Source organism: Spea bombifrons, chromosome 3 (genome assembly GCF_027358695.1).
Source record: "Spea bombifrons isolate aSpeBom1 chromosome 3, aSpeBom1.2.pri, whole genome shotgun sequence".
NCBI classification, from domain to species: Eukaryota; Metazoa; Chordata; class Amphibia; order Anura; family Pelobatidae; genus Spea; species Spea bombifrons.
The window spans coordinates 103,295,275-103,316,864 of record NC_071089.1 but is presented as its reverse complement, the minus strand read 5'-3'; the positions used below and the strand labels follow the sequence as shown (position 1 = coordinate 103,316,864).

At 42.6% G+C, this 21,590-nt stretch overlaps 1 protein-coding gene across 1 annotated transcript; it reads right to left on the bottom strand.

The window, feature by feature from the left end:
• Positions 1–1,157: 1,157 nt before the first annotated feature.
• Positions 1,158–16,389, bottom strand: ATP1B3 (ATPase Na+/K+ transporting subunit beta 3). The gene is made up of 7 exons (XM_053460570.1): positions 16,163–16,389; positions 6,991–7,119; positions 5,325–5,429; positions 4,056–4,243; positions 3,845–3,895; positions 3,091–3,174; positions 1,158–2,034 (listed from the first exon to the last, which is right to left on the bottom strand). Exons 1-7 carry the CDS (start codon positions 16,269–16,271, stop codon positions 1,864–1,866), a joined length of 837 nt encoding a protein of 278 aa, XP_053316545.1. The 5' UTR covers positions 16,272–16,389; the 3' UTR covers positions 1,158–1,863.
• Between the last annotated feature and the right edge of the window lie 5,201 nt (positions 16,390–21,590).

The following is a 21,590-nucleotide window of genomic DNA, read 5'->3' as shown; positions in this document are numbered from 1 at the left end:
GGATCCGCCACTCTATCCGTCAGAGGCCTTTGGGTAAAGCATATGGGAGCAGGAGATTTGCCAGTAGGATCTGACAGGGTGGGAATAGGACAATGAAGGAGATGTAATGCCGAGGTGAAAAAAATAAAATGGTGGTGGTTAAACCTAGACAAGAGATGGGAGTACTTTCATTAACAACAAAAAAGTTAAAAAGGAGACATAAAATGGGTAAATAAAAAAGAAGCAGCAAGTAAAGTTTAATACAAAAAAAAGTCAAAGTAAGTTGAGAGAGGTATAAAAAAACCCAACAAGGGGGAAGGAAAAGAGAGAGTTAATAAAATGATATGGTAAATACATATGGGGGAAGAGAAACAGACCAGGAACAAATTTCAAGAGAATTGGAGGAGTTGAGAAAATCTCAGATTCAGCTGTTATTCCAACTGTTTTTTTTTTATTCCCTTGCACTTCTGGAAATTTGTATCAATTATTTGCTTAGTGAATACATCTTGCAATGTATATTTAAATATAATTTTTGTTGTTTGATTTAGTTATAAAGAAAAAAAAAAAACCCTATCTTTCACCAGGGCCCTTAGCTCCCAAGTTCAGCCTCTGTTGAGTACAGTTCTGGAGACCTCATCCCCACAAGAATTTTGACATTATGAAGAACGTTCGGAAGAGGGCTACCAGAATGGTGAACTTGGGAACTCAATACATATAGCTTGTAGGAAATAAGATGTGATAGAAACCTTTAACTACTTAAAAGGGATTAAACAAAGTGCAGGAGGGATGTTTATTTCAAAGAAGCAGAAAAGCCTTCGGTAGAGAGACCAATACGCGAAAGAATTTAAACATGCATGTGAGAGAATCAAAGACAAGACCAAGGACTAAGGTCTCATCCGCCATCAAATGTTATGTTTGTATGTTAAAGCAGCAAACTTTTATTATGCTTGATGAACAGTGTGTTTGAGATCATAGCGCTCCAGCTAGCAGCGATGCAGGGAGTGGAACCGAACAAGCGGGATTGTCTTCTACGTACAAGAACCGTCAGAAAACCGGCACATGGAAATGACGATGTTTACCGAGCATACATTACTCCAGTTCAACCATTACGTTTTAGACAATTTGATTGACTTCCTCCTGTGTTGGAGGTAAAACCAGAAAGTAGCAAAAAACAAACACTTTTAAAATCCACTTTATTTGACTTTTTCATACATGACTTTAAGGCATCTGCACAAGACACAAATTTTGCAGAGGTTATAAAATCTTTCCTTTTGTCATTTTTCCTTGTTCGTATATGTTGGTCAGGTACCTTAACTTGTTTGTTTTGTTTTTTTGTTCCCTAAAACGGTGAAGGTGTTTGAGATATGACGTTAAACCAGTGTTAAATCAATTAAATATTTACATAGCACAACACATTAAGCTTGTAACACTCACGTAAGGGGCAGGGAAAGGAGGGGTGGGAATAAAACCACATCAAAAATAGGACGAACATCACCAGTATTATGTTCATAAAGAGCTATTTACAGGTCCCCTAATATGAAATGATAATTTATTTTGAAATGATTTGTAAACTGACCCCCCTACTGAGGCAGACAGATGCTGTGTACAGGGGATTTTTTTAACCTCTTCAGAGCTGGAGCAGCCAGGAATACATGGTTTCCTTCTTCAGCACAAAAGAAGTTAAAGCATCATGTTTGGAAGCACATTGGTATGCTACCCTGAATCATGTGCCACTTACACAATCCACCCAGATGGTTTCAGGTCCTAGAATAGCAAGTCTGGCCGATTTAAAATAAAAGGAAAAAAAAAAAAAAAAAAAGAAAAAGAAACCCCCCCTCCCCCCCACAATATATTGAACTTGTCGCAGATCGGCCGATTGGCTCTCTATTCATCGATTTGGACTCTGAAAGCTACTCGGCCAAGGAACTTGTCTCTCTCATCTTCATTCTTCAGGTTGGGGGATCCATAGATCTTGCACTCGAAGACTATCGGCTCTGAGCTGGTGGTGTTAGTGGGTATAATCTTCACCGCAACTAGAGGCTGAACGTAATTCACCTGCAGGGAAGGAAACATGGTGTTCAGAAACAAAACACAGACAAAGGAAAAAATGGTGCATTACGTTCAAGATACCGGTATTGAACGTAACAGACAGACGCATACTGCTAGATTTACTAGCACCCCTCCAGTCCAATATTGCTCTTACCTGGGGGATGTCAGATATCACACAACGTTCTATTTGGAAGGCGGTCACACAAGTAACCATTTAATAAAGCTAAGCATTTGCTATTTGGAGCCAGTTTACTGAATGCTTCCCTGTAAGCGACTTAAACAGATTAACAAAAAAATAAAAGCTCAAAAGCTTTACTATATAAGCCACTAACATCTGGACTGTGGAGGTTAAAACGCAGGCCATAGACTAATTGGAAGCGTGGGGAACTTCTTTCATACAATAGAACATCTAAAACGCGATTGTTTACCTTTAAGCACAATACTCACCGCTTGGCCATGACCCCATAAAAATAAAAAGTATAAATTGTTACAAATCCACGGCTGTTAATAGGATCCTCTGACCCCAATTATAAAAGTAAGTTTCTACCACAATAGAGAAATACGTTCCTTATTTTTATTTTATTACCTTAGACCTTCTTTGTCAAAGCAATATGTTATTGTACAATGCAGCGCTCGATACATAGAAGGACAGAGAGAGCATCTCGGGACCCAGTACTGGGTGCAGACCCGACGCTTGCAGAATCATGCGCTCTAGAGCGTGCGTTAAACACACTGGGATTAAGAAAACTATTTGATATATTACAGTAGTCTTGCTCATTTGGTGCCACCAAGATGTAGCAAATCTTTGAATGTGCTCAAATATCTACCCTATCTACAGAAAAGTAGTCTTTCACCAATGATGGTTGGCGACAGCATTTGTGAAAATGAGATAAGTTTATAAATGTACAGTTCCGCCAGGTAAGGTTATTCGTTAAACTATTGGTCACTTCTATTAAACATTCGCGTGATTTCCCCCGAGCTGGAAGCTTGGAAAGGAACAGATAGCAGAAAGGAAAGCAATCTCTGAACGGGCAATGAAACACGGTGTTCATAGAAACTTACATGGACTTTCTTCCCGTAGTACGGATAATACATCAAGTTTATCTTTCCGTCCTCTGGATAATACTGCATGCTTACATCATCCCTCTGTGGAGACAGGATTTACATATATATTTTTTACACACATAAAAGGCTAAGGCGAAGTCAAAGATTCCGGAGCAGAAGGGAAATGTTTCGCTCGGTCCACAGCTCTACCTCTACGCTCATCTACGGAATGTGTAAATCTACAAGGCAGAGCGCATCATCAAAAAGACGCCGTGGATTTGTGGATTCAGCTGCTTGCGGCCGGCGTCTTTGTGATATGATTGCAGCTGTCTGCATCTATGAGAGGGTGTGTGGAACGGGGGGGGGGGGGGGGTGCACCGGCCCGCAGCTGGTCCGTACATTCCTGTTACGCTGCGGATGGTCTGCTTTTTGTTCTAGCCCCCGGCAGCATATACGAGACTTTATATATACCCCCTGCTTTCGAAACAACAGGACTTTAATCTACCCGATAGCCCAAAAAATAATTGTTAAAAAGGAACAAAAAGCTAAAAAACGTAAAACCTCACCTAAAAAGGTTCTATGACTGTCAAGAAACATTCTAAAAAAAAAATTTGGCAACACCCTCCCTTTATGCTCTGCACTTTTAATTCAATTCTATTTCCTCCCGATGGGAGCAGCACAGGGGCCACGGGCTCTACACGCTGAAATATCAATCACAACCAATACCAAATCCAGAAAGATCCCCAAAGTCACCTTCAATACAATCACTCACCTTGGAAGTGCAGTTTATTCTTGGATTTCCAGCAGGCAGTAAACCGATAATCTGTAAAGAAATGAAAATATTATGGATACATTTACACGAAGATGCTTCAGGGAGTGAAGGGTGTTGGCCGCATACAGACTATCATCTTTTACATAACCCAAGGTCCAGAAAGGCTAAACGAACATCTGAATACTGCTCTGGAACAAGGAGAACGACATACTCTGTTCATTTTGACGATCACACAAGGGTTGCCATCGCTGTACCCAAAGTTGGGGTCTTCAATCCCTGAGCAGGGTCCGAGTGAGGTCCTGTTAAAGCGACATGACTTCTTTTCACCTGGCTCATCTTGAGTGAAGTACACATCTGGTGTGCAAATCTCGTTCTTGGCTTGTTTAGTGTCATTGTATGCTGAAAAGACACAAGACCGACAAATGTCCAAGTTTCATTTCCCTCAATTTAAAAACAAAAAAAAACACCCCCCCAAAAGAAATTAGTCTCCCACCGAGGAGAAAAAACCAAACATTCACCCAAAAACTGTTCTAATTCTTATTTGTACAACATGTAACACATATGGATCGTCCGTGTTCAATATCTGTACACATGTTTCGATCTTATGAGTCACAAAGGCAGAATCAGCAATCCTCTGAAATATTTTCCTGTCTCTGTTTGGGAGGAGAACAGGTCAGCTGGACCCCCACCGGGATGTGAACAAGTGACCGCCTGATCACAGCATGGGTTTAAAAGGTTAATGCTTCACAACCGGCAAACAAGAAACATTTGGCATTTAATATGTTTCCGTCTTACAACAAGTTAGTTTATTCTGAACTTTCTATTGGGGGGGGCCTTACTTCTGAACAACTAAAAAGCTCAGAAGCCTAGAACACCGACCACCCCACGTCAGCAGGGTTTATCCAGACCAAAAATGTATTCATTAATGTCAGTTAGCAAAAATGTTATAGGAAAGGACATACAGCATTGATACATGTGAAGCAAATCAGTTATTTTCCCAAAAACCATTTCTATATGCTAAAACCCCCATATTGATGTACAGGCTGAAATTAGTGAATTAGTGATGCATTTATCACGAGGAATGGAGTTTTAACCTTTTCTGCATGAACATTTAACTTATCTCTGCTCTATTGTTAAGTTGCTGATTGATGTTGACCACTTCTGGCAGCCTTTATAAGGGAGAGGACCCTTGAGGACCTGGAACCGACCGGATAACGCTGGCTCTGCCAGAAAGATCTCGTCTTCCACGAGGTTAATGTTTAGACTAAAAAGTAGGACTGATTGGACATGGGAAGAAACATCAGTCTACTATGTCGGAAATTACGACCAGCGAGCTCTCTGCCCCCTAACGATCTCTCATGGGTTAGGCGGGTAGAGGGCAAGCTCCTAAGTTTTACAGAATAGAGAATCCCTTTGTAAATATTGTCCACTTGTTAATTTTGGCCATAACCGCTCTCAGATGGTGGAGGCATATACTTACGCAGCAGAAAACCATGAAGAGCTTTCACGAAACTGTCATACGTCTGAGAGTCACTCTTCTTGAATGTGATCTCAAGGCCGGCTGATTTAGGAGAGATCATAAGACCTAAAAAAAAAAAAAAAAAAAAAAAAAAAAAAAAAAAAAAGACACAAAAACAGCTATTAAAAAAAAATGTACAGAAGCCAGCTCTAGAATATATAAATGGTACAGTATATTTTAAATACCTGTTCCCAGCAGCGATAATTAGCCCAAATTTGATTAGGCCCCACCGAAATTAACAGGAAATCAAGCAACATAATTCCAATCATTGCTGAAATAGCGTTATTTAAAAGGCTCAACGCCACATCGCGGACCTAGACACCGTGTGTTTTGGCCGACGCGCACGCGATTAGGATGCGTGTTTATTATGAAGAGGACGGACGTAAAAATAAATAAATCAACTCACAAGGTGAATTATGTGTGTATTTACAGCCCTGAGGATGGGGGGGGGGTGTATGTATAAACGGGAGGTTGTAAGCCTCGTGGCCCTCCTCTCTCCTGGGTAATGCGACAAAGCGGTGTGTGTCAGGGGCCGTGGTGTGGTGTTTGGATCTGTGGAACGCTTTTGTGCTGGGGAGCAGGGTGGGGGAGGGGAGGAGGTATGGGAGAGGGCTTATGGAGGGCCATTCAATGGCTCACACTGGGCTTGTTGTGATGGCTGTTGGAGTCAAGCGAGTAACAGAGTGAAAAAAACAGGTCTATAGGAGCACTAAAAATCCTTGGGTTCCTGCCAACCAATCAGAAAAAGACACCGAAAAAGCTGTGAAATATATTCTTTAAGACACTTTATCAGGTCTAGATACAACTTTATGTCCAAACCGTGGGCACGTGTGAGATTTTATTAAAAAGGGCTGGCAAATTAAAATAAAAAAAAATATAGGCACAGCTATATAGTTAACAATTTGGAATATTATTTTGCTTGGAACAAGAAAAAAAAACATATGCCCTGCTCAAATAAAATGGCATTTAAACAGTGTGCCATTTATGCCCAGAGAACAAAAAAAAAACCAAAACTAACAAATTTCAGCTGTTGGATGTAAAGATATTTACATTATATTAAGAGACACATCAAACAGTACTTGAAGCAGTAAGTGAAAAGACGTTACACGTAGTAAATCACTGATTATCAAAAAATATATAATTTTGATTCTGGATTATACAAATTTGTGATTATTTGGATTAGAATGAAGGCAATTCCTGCTGATTACACAGAACATTCATACAGATACTAAAACCTGCGTACATCCACCGCATGGATATGAATTTATTGCGTTACAAAGGCCAGGAATTCGGCGCCACGAGGACCTGGATGTAAATACATTAATCACGGTTAACCAAGAACACAGTTCGGCTTTGTGCTGGAATAGTCGGGGAAACATTTTAGTATACAATTTTACAGATTAACACACAAAAAAACAAAAACAGAAATACAAATTCATTTAAAAGAAGCCTGCTTGGTTTCGGAAACACGAATGGTCTGCAATCGGAAATGATCCAGCAGGAGTATTAAATCAGTATCAATCAAGCTTAAGTGCAGGATAAAGCTCTCCCCCGGCATGGTGGAAAACAGCAATTCAACACAAACAATACTGAAGACGTGTCTATAGTGAAGACACGCATGTGTTACCTGGGGAAGAGACTCTGTCCCGGTACTTGGGAACCGTGTCGTCCAGTGTTTGAAGCATGACCCACATGGTAAGGGTGAAGAGCCCAGCGAGGAATCCATAGAACACCAGGTAAAACAGCAGGATCAGAGCTGGGGGCAGAAGAAGAGCGTTCACAAACGTCAATTATCCATCTTACAACGGGAGAGAGAAGATTTTAGTACCTGCAGGAGACATCTGCCCCCCCCCAACGGTCTCAGCAGAAAGATTCCACCCACCAGATGCAGAGCCGTTCCATTCCTATTATAATAATCTATATCAGATAGAACGCAGAATCGTTTGGACAGCAGCTGAAAGTCACTGTAACGGTCCACAGAGAATAAACCCCAGCTTCCCGATGCCTCGCACGGTGGATTTACCTTAACTTCCAGGAGTCCCGTGACAGCGTGCCGACATACAACCAAAGCAACGCGGATACAGTACAGATTGTTTAACGGGTAACGGAAACACCCTAATGCACCAAGGAGGAAATTTTATCCGACACGGCCGTCTGATTTGTTAAAATCTGACACGCTCTGCCCCTGTACCTCTATGATCATATGATGTCTACAAACTTAACACACATAAGTTATTACACTAGGGAAACAAAAGTATCCACCAATTTCCAGAAAAACCTAGGCATGGCAGAAGAATATAAATGAGTCTCCCACCCAACGCACAGGAAAACATTTTAGAAGCTTTCACTGATCTCAACGTTCTTTCTCAATATACGTTTGCACCGGAGTACGCAGGCAACGGCCGCAGACATGTTAGACGTCATCCTTTGGTTTAAATAAAAGCCATACCGATATCATCTAAAAAGATGAATGAATCTAAAATTAGCCGCGTGTACAGTGAGGCAGCTCGTCGCGTACAGGGTGAACAGGGTCAAGAAATCCCAAGAGGAAACCTTTTGGCCAAATGACACGGGCGCTTACAGCGTATCAATCACTCGTTCACTGGAGAGGGCTGCTGGGTGCTGTAAAGTGGTTCCTGTATACGCTGATTAAAAACACTATATTAAGAAACCCAATTATGTACAGGGGCGTGTAGAGAGGAGCCAGCATAACATTCACACACATCACCGGTGATTACTACTCAGCGGAACATTCATTATCTAAAAGCAGGATGAATATATATGGGCCATATATCAAGTGTATGAAAGTGAAGAAGCTTCTACCTCCTGAAATTTTTGTACGTATTGTACTTTTATTACCGGGCGTTCAATTCCGTTAGGACAATATTAAACTATAATTGAAACAAGAACCCCCACGGACTATCCTTTCTTCAGAAAAAACATTAATTGTTTTCAGACCAACTGTGCCAGGTCAGTGGATCACAGCAGAGCGATCGGAGCAGATGTCAGGAGAGACGGTGGGCACACCTCGGCAAAAGCACAGGCTTAAAGAACAACTCCTAACCCGAGGGGTCAAATACGAAAACATTCTGAAGTTTTAGGATTGTTGGGGGCAAAATAGCCACCAGATACCAAGTGAGGCTGCTCTTAACCAACGATCACCAGTTCAAGTACTCTAGCCATGCCGTCCTAAACATCTGATTGACGTATATTAATCAACAATACACGAACCATAAAAAGCCAACATTTACACGTTATTTTAGACTTTGCGTTGTTTGGGTGGGGGTAGCAAGGCATTTGGATGTATAGTTTAATTGATGAATTATCAAATTCGGCATCTCAAAAAGGAAACATTACAAAAATGACGAATTTATTTATTTATCAGAGATGTCTTCTGCACTCTAGAGGTCACAAACCATGCAGGGTCTACAAAATACATATATTAGGCCATGGCCTAGATACAGGGCAATGTTTTGCCCAATGATAGCGACAAGCAGGCTGTCAAAAATGTCATTTAAGGAGTTAAAATTGTGCCAATAGATAGAAACAAGCCAAGCTAGATTAAATGTGAGACGGAAACAAACAAAAAAACATAGAAAGGTGGCTTTGACCGAAGGACAGGACTGTTGCGGATGGCCAATGAAGCATTTCTCTACTCTTAAGAGTGCTGTCACGGCGAACAAGAAGCCAGCAAGACAACAACTCCATTCACAGTAATGAAATCCAACATGGAGTACAAGTGGATTAAGATGCAAGACCATGACGGGGCCACACCAAAAGGATAACGCTCCTCCAGGGTGCCCAAACCCACAGGAAAACATACATACCGTCTGAATTTAGATCAACATTTTTATCAGCATCGCTGCTTATTTGAGCATCAGAGCCCATACTGTTTAAATGGATTATACCAATACATTATATCCAGAAATAATTACAATGATGGCGCTCAATTTCATGGACATTGGACAATCGTGTCATTTTGCATCAGGGAATAAATAACCCTTAATTAGAATCCCACCCAACGAAAGTTCTGAAAACACAGAGATGAAGAGAAACAGGAGTCTATAAAAGCCTACTGGACAGAAGGGATTTGGCTGCAAAATATGTGTCCTACAGCTCAGGGTATACGAGCTGAGGAGCAGATTCATTTACTGTTCAGCAAATGATAAGGTTGGGGAGAAGTAAACCAACAGACTCAAGTTCCACGCCACGGCACGATCAGGTCAAACAGTATCAACCATTGTTGATGGACCCAAAACAGACTTTTAATGAATACCGTGTAGGACCGAGTAAGTGCAGGGATGTGTTCACAAACCCCTTCCTTCAATGTGCGTAAGAGAGACTGCCACTCGTGTTTGATTTGGCCATCAAATGGTCAACAGGACAACCTAGAACATTACTGACTTGAAACAAACCTGGTCTACAAGATAAAAAAACAAAAACAAACATGTAAATGTGCATTAATACAGAACGCGCCAGCCTTATTTGTATGTAAAATGCACTCCGGTGTCAGCACTTGAGGCATAATCTGTGAGTATCCACACATACCCACACCTGACAAAAAAGAAACATCTCCTGAAATAACCGGGGGAAACAGCAAATCCATAGGGAGGATTGTGATTTATACATTTGCATGCAAAGAAAACATTTATATAAGGCGACACTAAGCTAACAAATGAATTAAAGTGAATATGACGGCTGGAGCACCCCTTAACGTTTTTACGCTTGGTAATCATCAGGTAGACTAGGATGACCAATGAAGAAAAACAACGTTTTCCTCCATTCTATAAAGAAATGGCAATTCCTTCCCCCCACAACAGTCCAAACATCTACAGTTCCACCAATATAGCCAAAAAGAAGTTGACAAAGGCCAAATTTGAGGGGCTTCGATGCTTATTTTTTAAAGGGTTTGTGCATTAACCATTCGTTTAGCCTGTAACTGCCCCCTGATGGCAGACAGTGGCAGCAAGTAACCCGGGGCAGCACATTCTCTCCTTGGGAGATGGGTTCACGACCAACCCAGAAATACCCCACAAGGCAACATGCCAAACCATGAACACAGCTTCCCATCAGTGAACATCAGCAGCTCCGCAGTGCCTTCATTCTGGAACTACAGTTTACTGGCACAGACGTCTTCAAAAACGGGCACTTACCTGAGGTAGAAGCTGCAGCCTTGCAGCTGCCCTCCTCCTCCGCGGTCCGATGATTGGTTGCTCGAAGCAACCAATTACCGGAAAGAAGCCTGAACACATCTCCGGCACGGAAGACAGCTGGGGTGGGGGAGGGGACACATGTATATATGGGGATTCTGCAGAATCCCCCCTCCTACAAATGTATTTTCAAGGGGGGCTAATTTAAAGGGACCACACATCTATATATGCAATACGTTTCCTACGACCACAAGATATATTAAATATTTTAGACAGCGAGTGAAAAAGAGCCAGGAATGCGAAAAACAGAGAGACTCCCAATTCAGTGCCGTTTTATACGGAGGACGATACTTTCTGGCATAAAACTAGATCAATTTCATTTTTTGTCCCCAGTTCCCATAATTTATAGTGAATTTAAAATGCCCAGGAACATAAGCCGTATGCTTCGGGCAGTCTGACTACTTGGGAGCTTGTCGTGGAACTGAAGTGCAATTCACTGATAGCGGTAGATACGGCCCAGCACAAAGCGCGGATAAATCTGTAAGAGGGCAATGACAACTTCAGCGATTCAATTTCAGTGATGTCTTCATCCGCATGGAATCTTCCTTTCAACAAAAATATAAAAAATGTAAATTCTCTACTGTGGGATTAGGGCCACAGTGATCCAGCTCAATGACTCAACATACCCCAATCCTGCAGTGGAAGACACCTCGTTACTTTCAGTTCAAATTCTACATGACGCGCTCGTTATGTCCCGTTAACCCGACACACTGCTCTGCAGAATATAAATCACTAATCGTGTCCTTTCACAGTTTCGGTAAGTCACGTCAGCAATGCATGCCGGCAGGCTGGGGCAAGGAACAATCATCCCATATTATAAAAACACGTAAAATACTCAATGAAACCCAGCTGTAAGCGCGTGCGCGCCAAACATACTCGGGGAAACATGAGGAGCAAGTCCGGCCCCGTATCAGACTAATTTTGGCTCCCATACCACTGCTGTTCTCAGTTTGCCTTGTCTGCATTATTGGCCAAATGGTATGTGAAGGGCTAGCAGAGCATGTAGGGAGGGTAAAGGACCCCAGCGGATGGAGAAGAGATGACGGGCCCTCTGATCATCTACTACAAACTAAACCACCCCTTTACCACCAAAATGTGTTCTAGAGCTCCCAGATCATTCCGGAAGTGGTCTTTCAGACTACATGGGAAGGAAGGTGGTCTACGGGGAGTACTAATCATCCGGCACGGGGCAGAACTGGATGCTCCCAGGCCGCCCGCTAGTGCTCTTCTAGGTCAGCAAAACTGCCAGAAAATCCACAATCTCATTACTGAAATGGTGCAGCAGGTTTGCCCCAAGCCCTCTTTGCCATAGCATGATTGAAGTGTTTATAGCCCACTTGACTGAACAGCATTAAGGTGGGACGGTTACCTACAGCCGCGGAACAGCCTGTAAAAATACACCTATAAGCGCCGACTAAGTTGTTGGAGAGCACTGAATGCCCTGCAGAGAACTGTAGCCTCAATGTTGGGGCTAGTGGCCTCCTCCAATCCCACTCGGCCTAATTAATATTGCATGAATGGAGGCAGTTTTCCGAGGCTTTCTGCAGTGGGGGTAGGGCAATGCAGGAGAGCTAGCAGAGCCAAGAATCCTCAGCACAGCGCAGTGCAGCAGAAGAGCCTACAGCTGAACTTCAGCAGTGACTGCAGTGCTTTACTGAGGACCAGGAGAACCCCTCGCACTGCGTCACCCAGCGGCACCTACACAGCCGCAAAAACCTCCCCGACGGATTATACAAAACCGCCAGCGGCACACCGGCCATTCCTTATGTACCATCTAAATCCAGACACGGCCCTCCAGGTCATTAATACCTGAACATCGAGTATCAAGAATGCCTAAATGTGAAGCCCACTGAAGCCTGGGCATAGACTGCAGGCTTATGCAGATAAAAGGGAGCATCTACAGGGGAAATCAATACAATATACATCAGTCAGGGACAAGCTGTGACACTTTAATTGTCAGGTCTCTCCCCACAACCCCCACGTTCCCCGCCTGCTTGACAGGGCTTTACGACCGTATAGAATTTATACCATCTTAGCCGTACCCTCATCGGCCAACTGTACCATAATAAACCGCAAGCCCTAAAAAGGTTATCGAGGTCTTCTTCAGGCACATTATACATTACGGCCGAACCTGCTCACAGCATTAGAATGTGATGGTTAATTGGCAGGGAACAGGTTAACCCAGAGGTGACACATTACTGTTACACGGCAAATAAAAGACCACAGATTCATCTGGCTCTGTAGCAGTTACCGTGACACCTATTCATTCAACCTACGCAGAGAATGAATAAAGAAGAAAAAAAAAAAAAAAAAAAAGAGGGAGGCGAGGAAGAAAAAATGCTGATTGGGTTTTGAAATCACAAGACAGCAGCGGGAGTGGAAATTTCCCTTCCTCTCACAGTAAGCAGCATTAACAGGGTCTTATTTCCATTTCAATTGAAGGGAGGTGGCACAACACAAGAGCCATGGGACAGTCACAGAAACAGCAGACACTGCCACCCCTAGAATCCCTTAAAGGTACAGCGCGCTCTGATCATCGCAGCTAAACCCCACACTGCATGGAATCTTCATATACACCTGTGAGTAAAAAACCCAAATCAGGTACTGTGTATATAAAATAACCCTTATACTCAGACATGAATCTGGATAAGTGGTTATTGCCACCTTATTTGGGCAAGCGATTACCCAATACCTCCTACTAACTGTACCCACATTCCTCAATAGTGGCTACTAAACACTAAAAAGTAGCCACTGAGTGGTAATACAGTTAATAGGAGCAATGAACAGATGGACTACCATTACAGAATTTGAAATTATTAACATTGCCACTAACTTGTCAGGGTAAGCAGGCATTTAAGCACCGAACATCTACTGCACCAAACCTTCCACTGAAAGATTCCATTTAAACGTTCCAGGAGAACTAAAGCTGAGAAGCTTCTGAGCATTTATATGAAACGTTACTTACAGCTACTACATCATGGCTTGAAATACCATAGGAGCCAGGTAGCCGTGGCTCCTAGATTTCTAGATCTGTCTTGTAAAATCCTGTGCCATTTTATATTGATTCCTATGGGGTGGGGGGGGGGTTGGTACGGCTTGTTAAAATATATCAAGCTGGCTCCTGGATTTGCTGGTCTGGCTCCCAATGTCTACACAAATGTGTGAAGCCTGGTCATATAAGAACCCATATCACCATGACAAGCTATTCACAGGTACCAAGTTCCATGTAGTTTTGTAGCGGTAAAAATAATTTGAGCTCAAAAAGGGCCAAATAGAACATGTTAGTTGAGCAGAATTATTTAGGACACAGGTTCTGGAGAGGTCTTGGAGAGAACTACCTCAAGTTGTGGCCAAAAGCCCGGGGGAACGCTGCCAACACTGCGTACGGACACCAGTCTTTGTTAGAGGTTTTGCCGGTTAGTGAGCGTAAAAGCGTAACGCATCATGTTTAATGGTGCCTTCGACACGAAAGTGTTTAAATACAAACTTATAATATGGCGCAACGCTTTCTTCCCGGCCACCATGGAGTGAACCAAGTGGATCACCTAGCAATAAAGGACAAAAGCCTCCAGAAGAAGACGGAATGAAGAGAAAGATGCCCAGAGGACACACAAAAACATGATTTAAGGGACGGCTAGTGGAGTAATGCTTATTAAGCAGCTAGTCCATCTGGATCAAAGATTGCAAAACCCAACTGTGTTCCTCACAAGAGACCCGCAGTAGTGGATATGATAGACCATCCCCCACTCCTCTCTCAGCCCCCACCTCCTTTGAATGGCAGCGAGGTTCATTCAAACGAGGAGATGCAGAATGATTAGACAAGCACACATCAGGAACCAGGAATATCTCAGCAAAGCCTCAGAGCTCATCAGCCTACACGACCTGATCCTTCACACCACCCATCTTAAAAAATAGGGGACTCCTGACGGAAGGAAGGAAGGATCTGCATTTTCTATACAAGAAGATGGCAGCCCCCCTCTCGCTGTCTCCCATCTACAGTCACACGCAGCTATTTTTAGCATCCAATGCGGCTGACTTCAGAAGCGCCCCCCACCTCCTCCCATCCACCATGAAATGTGTCACACCACTGACAGTCTTCCCCCAATGCTGCCATCTTTAACATGAACAGCAGGTTTGCCCCTGTAGACAAACAAGCCAATATATAACACATACATATATATTTATATACATACACACACATACGCACGCATTAACTCATACTGCATAATAGGCAACGGCCATTTTCAGCATCTCCTTCACCAGTCCACCAAATATTATTTTGCATCACTTAACTAAATAGGTTAAGGCAACTTAATCCTGTTCATGTGTACAATATAGAAATTATATAATACACACACACACACACACACACACGATGGACTACAGCTAAACAGAAAGGCAATCATACTCCAATCACTCTGTGGACCACACCTTGACGTGCCCAGTATTACCCAAACATAATGAATGTCCTTTCGCAGCCATCCTTGTATATCAATATCACAGAGACCATGACCTGCCTGCCGCAAGCAATTAATATACTCGATAACACGTCACCCAAGCCCGTGTGTATCCCTACACATGTACACTTACCAAAGGGTATTCTGGACCTAGTATATTCTTATAAGAGTCAGGTAAGTTTAGCTCCGTGGGTTTTACTGGTAGTGCTCAGCTTTCTCTACTTTTTTACACGAACATAATCGTGTCTCCTAAATTCTACATAAAATGTGCCCAGCTCTGCCTGTCACACCTGTGCTTCCCCTTCTTCTCCACCAGAGGTCGCTCCTTTTTAGATCAGCCCAACACCATACAAACCCTCCAACATCTCATCTCATCTATCCCCCTTTGCTTGGATAGACAGCGTTCTCACAGAACGTCACGGCAGGTAACGCAATTTAGAGGTTATTTCGGAGATACCTGCGATCTCATCAGCCAACCGCAAGAATTTAGCAGGATAGGCGTAAAACGACAACACAACACCGAATATAGAAGCAACTAAAGGGCAATACCCGCAATGTGTGCATCAGGGCTTTTAACTCAAATAAGGCACGCTTTGTATGGAATGGGAACCCTTGAAGTGCCAAGATTGGCCAAAAACATTTGTGCTCTCCTCTGGTATACAGTGGGTTAAACATCCTGTTTTCTCTCCAATTAGAGATGTTGCTTGCAGCAGCCAGAAGAGGCCTCCAGCCCCCGGGGTGACAGATCCCGCTCCGGAGAACACTGACAGTCACATCTGCAGAGCCACATCTGGGGTGCAGTGCCGACACCGGGCTGCAATGGGGGGCTACATATAGCCATACATTAACATAACCCACCTACTCTTAACTATCTGTGAGCCAGGACAGCTTAAATTACCAACTAAAAGCGAATTGTACTATATACAGAAATAGCAATAAGAAAGAAATGCTATGAACGCACTACCTAGATCTCATATATATTATATAAATATATATTACATATATAACTGCATACACTTTGCTATTTGAATCATGCGAGTAAAGCTGCCCTCCATCCCTCTATAGAAGTCGCTATTGCCGCTACAGTCCGCTACATGCTTCCACACCCGAAATGAATGAGTGGCCTCCTTACCCCAGCTGCTGGCAGTGCGGCCCAGGAATTCTCCACTCCGCGGGTTGTAGATGAACTGCTTCCACTCAGACACGGGCTGGTCCGGGCTCTTGTTGTCCTCCTTGGCCATAGTGATACTGGAGATAGCGGGGAAAGGCAATGAATCCCTGGCGATGCCGCACGTACGGAACTTGGACCAGTACGTCCCCGCCGGCCGCTCTCCAGTCTGAGGCCGCTGCGGCACAAGCACTCAATTCCCCGGTACAGCGAAGTGGGGGCGTGCCAGTCCGTAACCAATAGCGCGCCTAATACTGTAAAAAGAGGCGGGTCTTGGCGACAGCGGAGGCCAATTCTGTGAGTGTTCGGGCGTGATCTAAAAGTGCAGTCAAAGCTAGTGGAAAGCTGGCCTGCGCATGAGGGCGGGACCGCTCATCGGCCAGCCAATCGAGGCCATTGGTGCAGAAACGGGAACGCGCACAGCCATTCGGCGGGTAAGCGCCAGTGCTTCTGCGGATGAGGTGAGCGCGCATTGTCATGAGAAGCCGCCTTGTGCGCGCCTCCGCGTGACTGTCACGGCAAGGAAACCGTTACGTGTGCTTAGCATCCGTAACCCGGTCACATGCTTGTGCAACTGTGCACTTACCGTACCCTACACTAACCAAATGGAATGCCGTGCTTATAATGTAATTAGAAATGTGTGCATGGATAAAGATATCCCCCAGCCAATCAATAACCAGGTTTAGGGGTATAGAAAATCTGTGCTATTTTATTTAATTTAATTTAATTTATATGCTGATCCTCTATATGCTGCTTCTGTATATGTTTCTCTATACTCTATATGCTGTTTCTCCGTATGCTGATCCTCTATATGCTTATCCTCTATATGCTTATCCTCTAAATGCTGTTTCTCTATATGCTGTTTCTCTAGATATGCTGATCCTCTATATGCTGTTTCTCTAGATGCTGATCATCTATATGCGCTTGAATGCTGTTTATTTTGCGTCAGTTGTTAGCACTAGAGATGGTCTCCATTAACAAGGTAGGATGAACCTGGGATTAATGGACACAGACATGGCAATGTGTGCTTTAACAGAACAGTATACATTATCTATAGGTATCACTGCATAACAGGCAATGTGCCCACCTACCTTACAGACCACAACAGCGGACCTGGGCCCTACGCCCAAACCAGGCCCGGTTTTTGAACCGTGATGAAGATCCAGTTTGGGGTGAAATGGGATTGCCCGGGGTCCATGTTGCACATTTCCTGCACTCTGTTAATTTTTGGTATAGCATCGGACCTTTTATTTTTGCTTCATTAAAATGTATGATCATAATTCATTAGAGAGCAGAGAAGGATGAGAGCAAATATGTTTATAATAATAAATGGTGGCCGTATATCTGTCATGGGCCCTGGCTGAGGACCGAGGCAGAATTTGAGACCCACACACAGAAATAGATTCATACCATACTATACTATTCTATACTGTACTATACTGTACCATATTATACTATTCTATACTGTAGTATAATGTACAATACCGTACCATACTATACTATACCGTACCATACTATACAATACTGTACTCTACTATTGTACACTATACTAAGGTTCACTGTTATTAGCTGGCGCCCCTATAGAATTTGTCATTGGAAATGTTCCCCGGTTCTCTTTAATCGAGTAAATGGTGTCAGTAATGGAGGGCTGGGTAAGATATTGCTAGACTCCATATGTAACCATGTCAAGACAATTTCTCTTAATAGAAAGGAATTGTCGTTGGAAGGAACTGGGTTGTTAACCTTCCACAACTTTACTAGGAATCTGAGGAGAGAAGAAGAGAAATTGGAAAATATCATTAGAAAGTCATTCATAGGCCTAGATGGAGCATTGATTCTTAACCATTTTACACTTCCAGACCCCCAGTGGATTGCCCAACGCCCAATATATCCCCATACCCCCTTCACTAGAAATCATCATCTTCATCAGTCCTAGTGGGTACCAGTATTACTTTGAAATATGCCAATAGTTTGGTTTTACTTTACTTAAGGATAGCTAATAGATATAAACTTATAAGGATTTCTTTATATATAAAACACCGAACCACAAGTAAACAGGCTAGATACAACAGATAGTTTTTTTAAAAAAAACAACTTTTTATTCAAAGACGGAGTACAAAGATACATATCCCTAAATATCTTAACAACAAAGGGCAAAGACGGTTGGCGTGTACATAGTGAGCACAGTAAACATCCAAATAGATTAGGCAGAGTACAGGTATGCTCGAGAGAATATCACATTGGCCTCCATGATTACGCTTGGTCATATATCTGTGATTTAGCTATAATAACAGATATCACAGTACATACCAACCACAGGAGCAAACAGGCAACCCCGCTTCAACTTCCGTGCCTGATATATCCAAAAAGCACTTTGCTTCTCCGGGTATTTCTTATCCAACTTAATTGTACAACAGATATAAGCTAATCCAGAAACATTTTTGTTTGCATTATTCAGAGATCCAGCCCCATACCCCTATCATTTGGATCCCATACCCCTGGTGTAGAGCATCCATTGTTTGCAGCTGGAGGAAGTGAATAATACATAAAAATGATCAAAAAGTGATTTTTACGACCTTTTATTTAGCATCCTACAGGACCCGTTACACGAGAAGCTCTCTCGGTTTATAAGAGATTGTGAAGTCAAATGGAACTGCAGCTCTACTTAAAACTCACATATTTTTGGCCATGTGGTTAAATATTAGCATTCTCTATCACAAATGTAATTCAAATGCGTTTACTTATAAGTTTACTTGATCACAATGCACTCATGTGGTGTTTGCTAAACTCTGATAAGGAGCCTGCAGCCTGATTCTGTGCTTATCGTTAGAAATATAGCTCTTGCTGTTAGTCCTATACCTATTATTACGGGGAATTAATAAAATGGTATCAATCATTATGACCTAGATAATAGATTGGGTATCTTCGGTGAATTGGTGTAATTAGAACTGTAAAATATACTTATGTTACAAAATGTGTGTCAGCAATTTAAACAAAATAAGATGAGTATGTCCTTTGTAAAGCACTTTATATCATTCACTGGTGTTATTATGGGCCTTTTGCCTCTCCCTGGTCTTCAAATGAAGAATAGACCTCCGAGGCTATGAAAGCATTTTCTACACTGGCCCAATATAACAGCTTCAAGGTATCAAGACTCCATTTTCTCCATATGTCTATGTACCGTATATTCCGGCGTATAAGACGACTGGGCGTATAAGACGATCCCCAACTTTTACAGTCCAAATATAGAGTTTGGACTATACTCGCCGTATAAGACTACCCCTCTACCCAGCGTACAACAACCAGCCAATCACGGCAAGCGATGTACCTTACCGGTGATTTGCTGGTTGATTTGCTGACATATACATACATGCACTGCCCTTACACACACACACACACACACACATATATAATATATATATCTATATATATATCTACACATATGCCTGTCCATACATACACATTTATACACTGCCCTCACCACACACCCCTGCCTTTACACACACATGTATATATATATATATATATACACACACACACGTATGTATATATATATATACACACACACACACACGTGTGTGTGTGTGTGTGTATATATGTATATATATATATACATATATATATATATATATATATATATATATATGTATGTATATATATATATACACACACACACACACACGTGTGTGTGTGTGTGTATATATGTATATATATATATACATATATATATATATATATATATATATGTATATATACACACACACACGCCAGTATATATATATATATATATATATACACACCAGTGTGTGTGTGTATATATATATATATATATATATATATATATATATATATATATATATATATATATATATATATTTCTCCCCCCTTTCTCCCCATCTCTTACCTTATCTTCTGTCTTCTTTCTTCCATCCAGTTGTGGGAGCCCGAGGTCTGGCACTTCAGACCTCGGCTTCCCTGCTCTCTAATCACTACGCGCCGGCTATTGATGCCGGGCGCCGGGACATGACGTCATCCCTGCGCTCGGCATCAATAGCCGGCGCCTAGTGATTAGAGAGCAGGGAAGCCGAGGTCTGAAGTGCCAGACCTCGGGCTTCCCTGCTCCCTCATCACTACGCGCCGGCAATTAATGCCAGGCGCCGGGACATGACGGCATCCCTGCGCTCGGCATCAATAGCCGGCGCGTAGTGATTAGAGAGATTGGTGGCTTCGTGGGAACCTCCGGCTTGGTAAGTACCCGGCGTATAAGACGACCCCCCACTTTTAAGAAGATTTTTTGGGGTTAAAAAGTCGTCTTATACGCCGGAATATACGGTATATGTTTTTCTGTGTTTGTACCTGGCTTGTATGGCTTTTTACATAGTGATGGATGTCTCCCAGTAGACGAACACCTGCGTGTCAAACGCCCCAGTGCACATTAACTATACTAGAAGGGGAATTAAATTGTTGTCTGCGCCTGAAGAAAAGGCATGTTTTCTCTAATTTGTGTCAGTGGGTGAGTTGGGACGATCGATCACCCCTAAAGGGCTCAGCCTCCGTAAGTACATTGTACCCACTACACGTGACCTGAGGCGGGGTGGCGGCATATAACATCATATCCCAGTGCTCAGCAGAGAGCACAGGGGTCGCTGATGTAGGTTCTAGGGAGCCCTGACATGGGTCAGGCCTAGGGGAGTTCCTTAAATAAATCAATGTTTGTGTGCATTGCATTTTAGCTGAATTGTGTATGCTGGGAATTGCTATACAACCCAAAGACCCAAAGCTATTTTGACCTACATGAATGGCTCCAAGGCTGAACCAGCAAAATTGATACTTAGTTCATCTAGAATGGGCACTGTACCGGAGTAATATAAATATATTATCACCTACCCTCCCCAAACACCCTCAGTTCTTCATCGTAGGGGATCATTTCCCTGGATAAATATGGGAAGCAGGGAAGCATATTTCTGAGGTGGACCAACGACAAGCCAGAAGGTCATAATTTAGGGGTCAGGGGCTTAGATGTTATATAAGGAAGTTTTCATTTACCGAGAGGATGATAGATAAGCGGAACAGCGTCTTTCTACAAAAGTGGTAGAGGTTAACACAATAAGGGTATTTAATCCTTGAACAACCTTAGGGAATATTATTATGTCCTCCTGATCATATGCTAGGTGACCATGAGCACGCAATAATGCACACGTTGTACGGGAGATCAGTCTGGTGAGCCAGAATCACTCTAGAATCACTAAGTCTGCCGACAGTGTTGACACAGGAAACTTGTTTAAGTAGGAAAGAGTTCCCATGCAGGTCTCTAGAGCTTTGCAATAAAAATCATTTTTTAAACTAGCCAAAAATGAAGTAAAATTAAAAATGAATAAATAATTAAACAGAC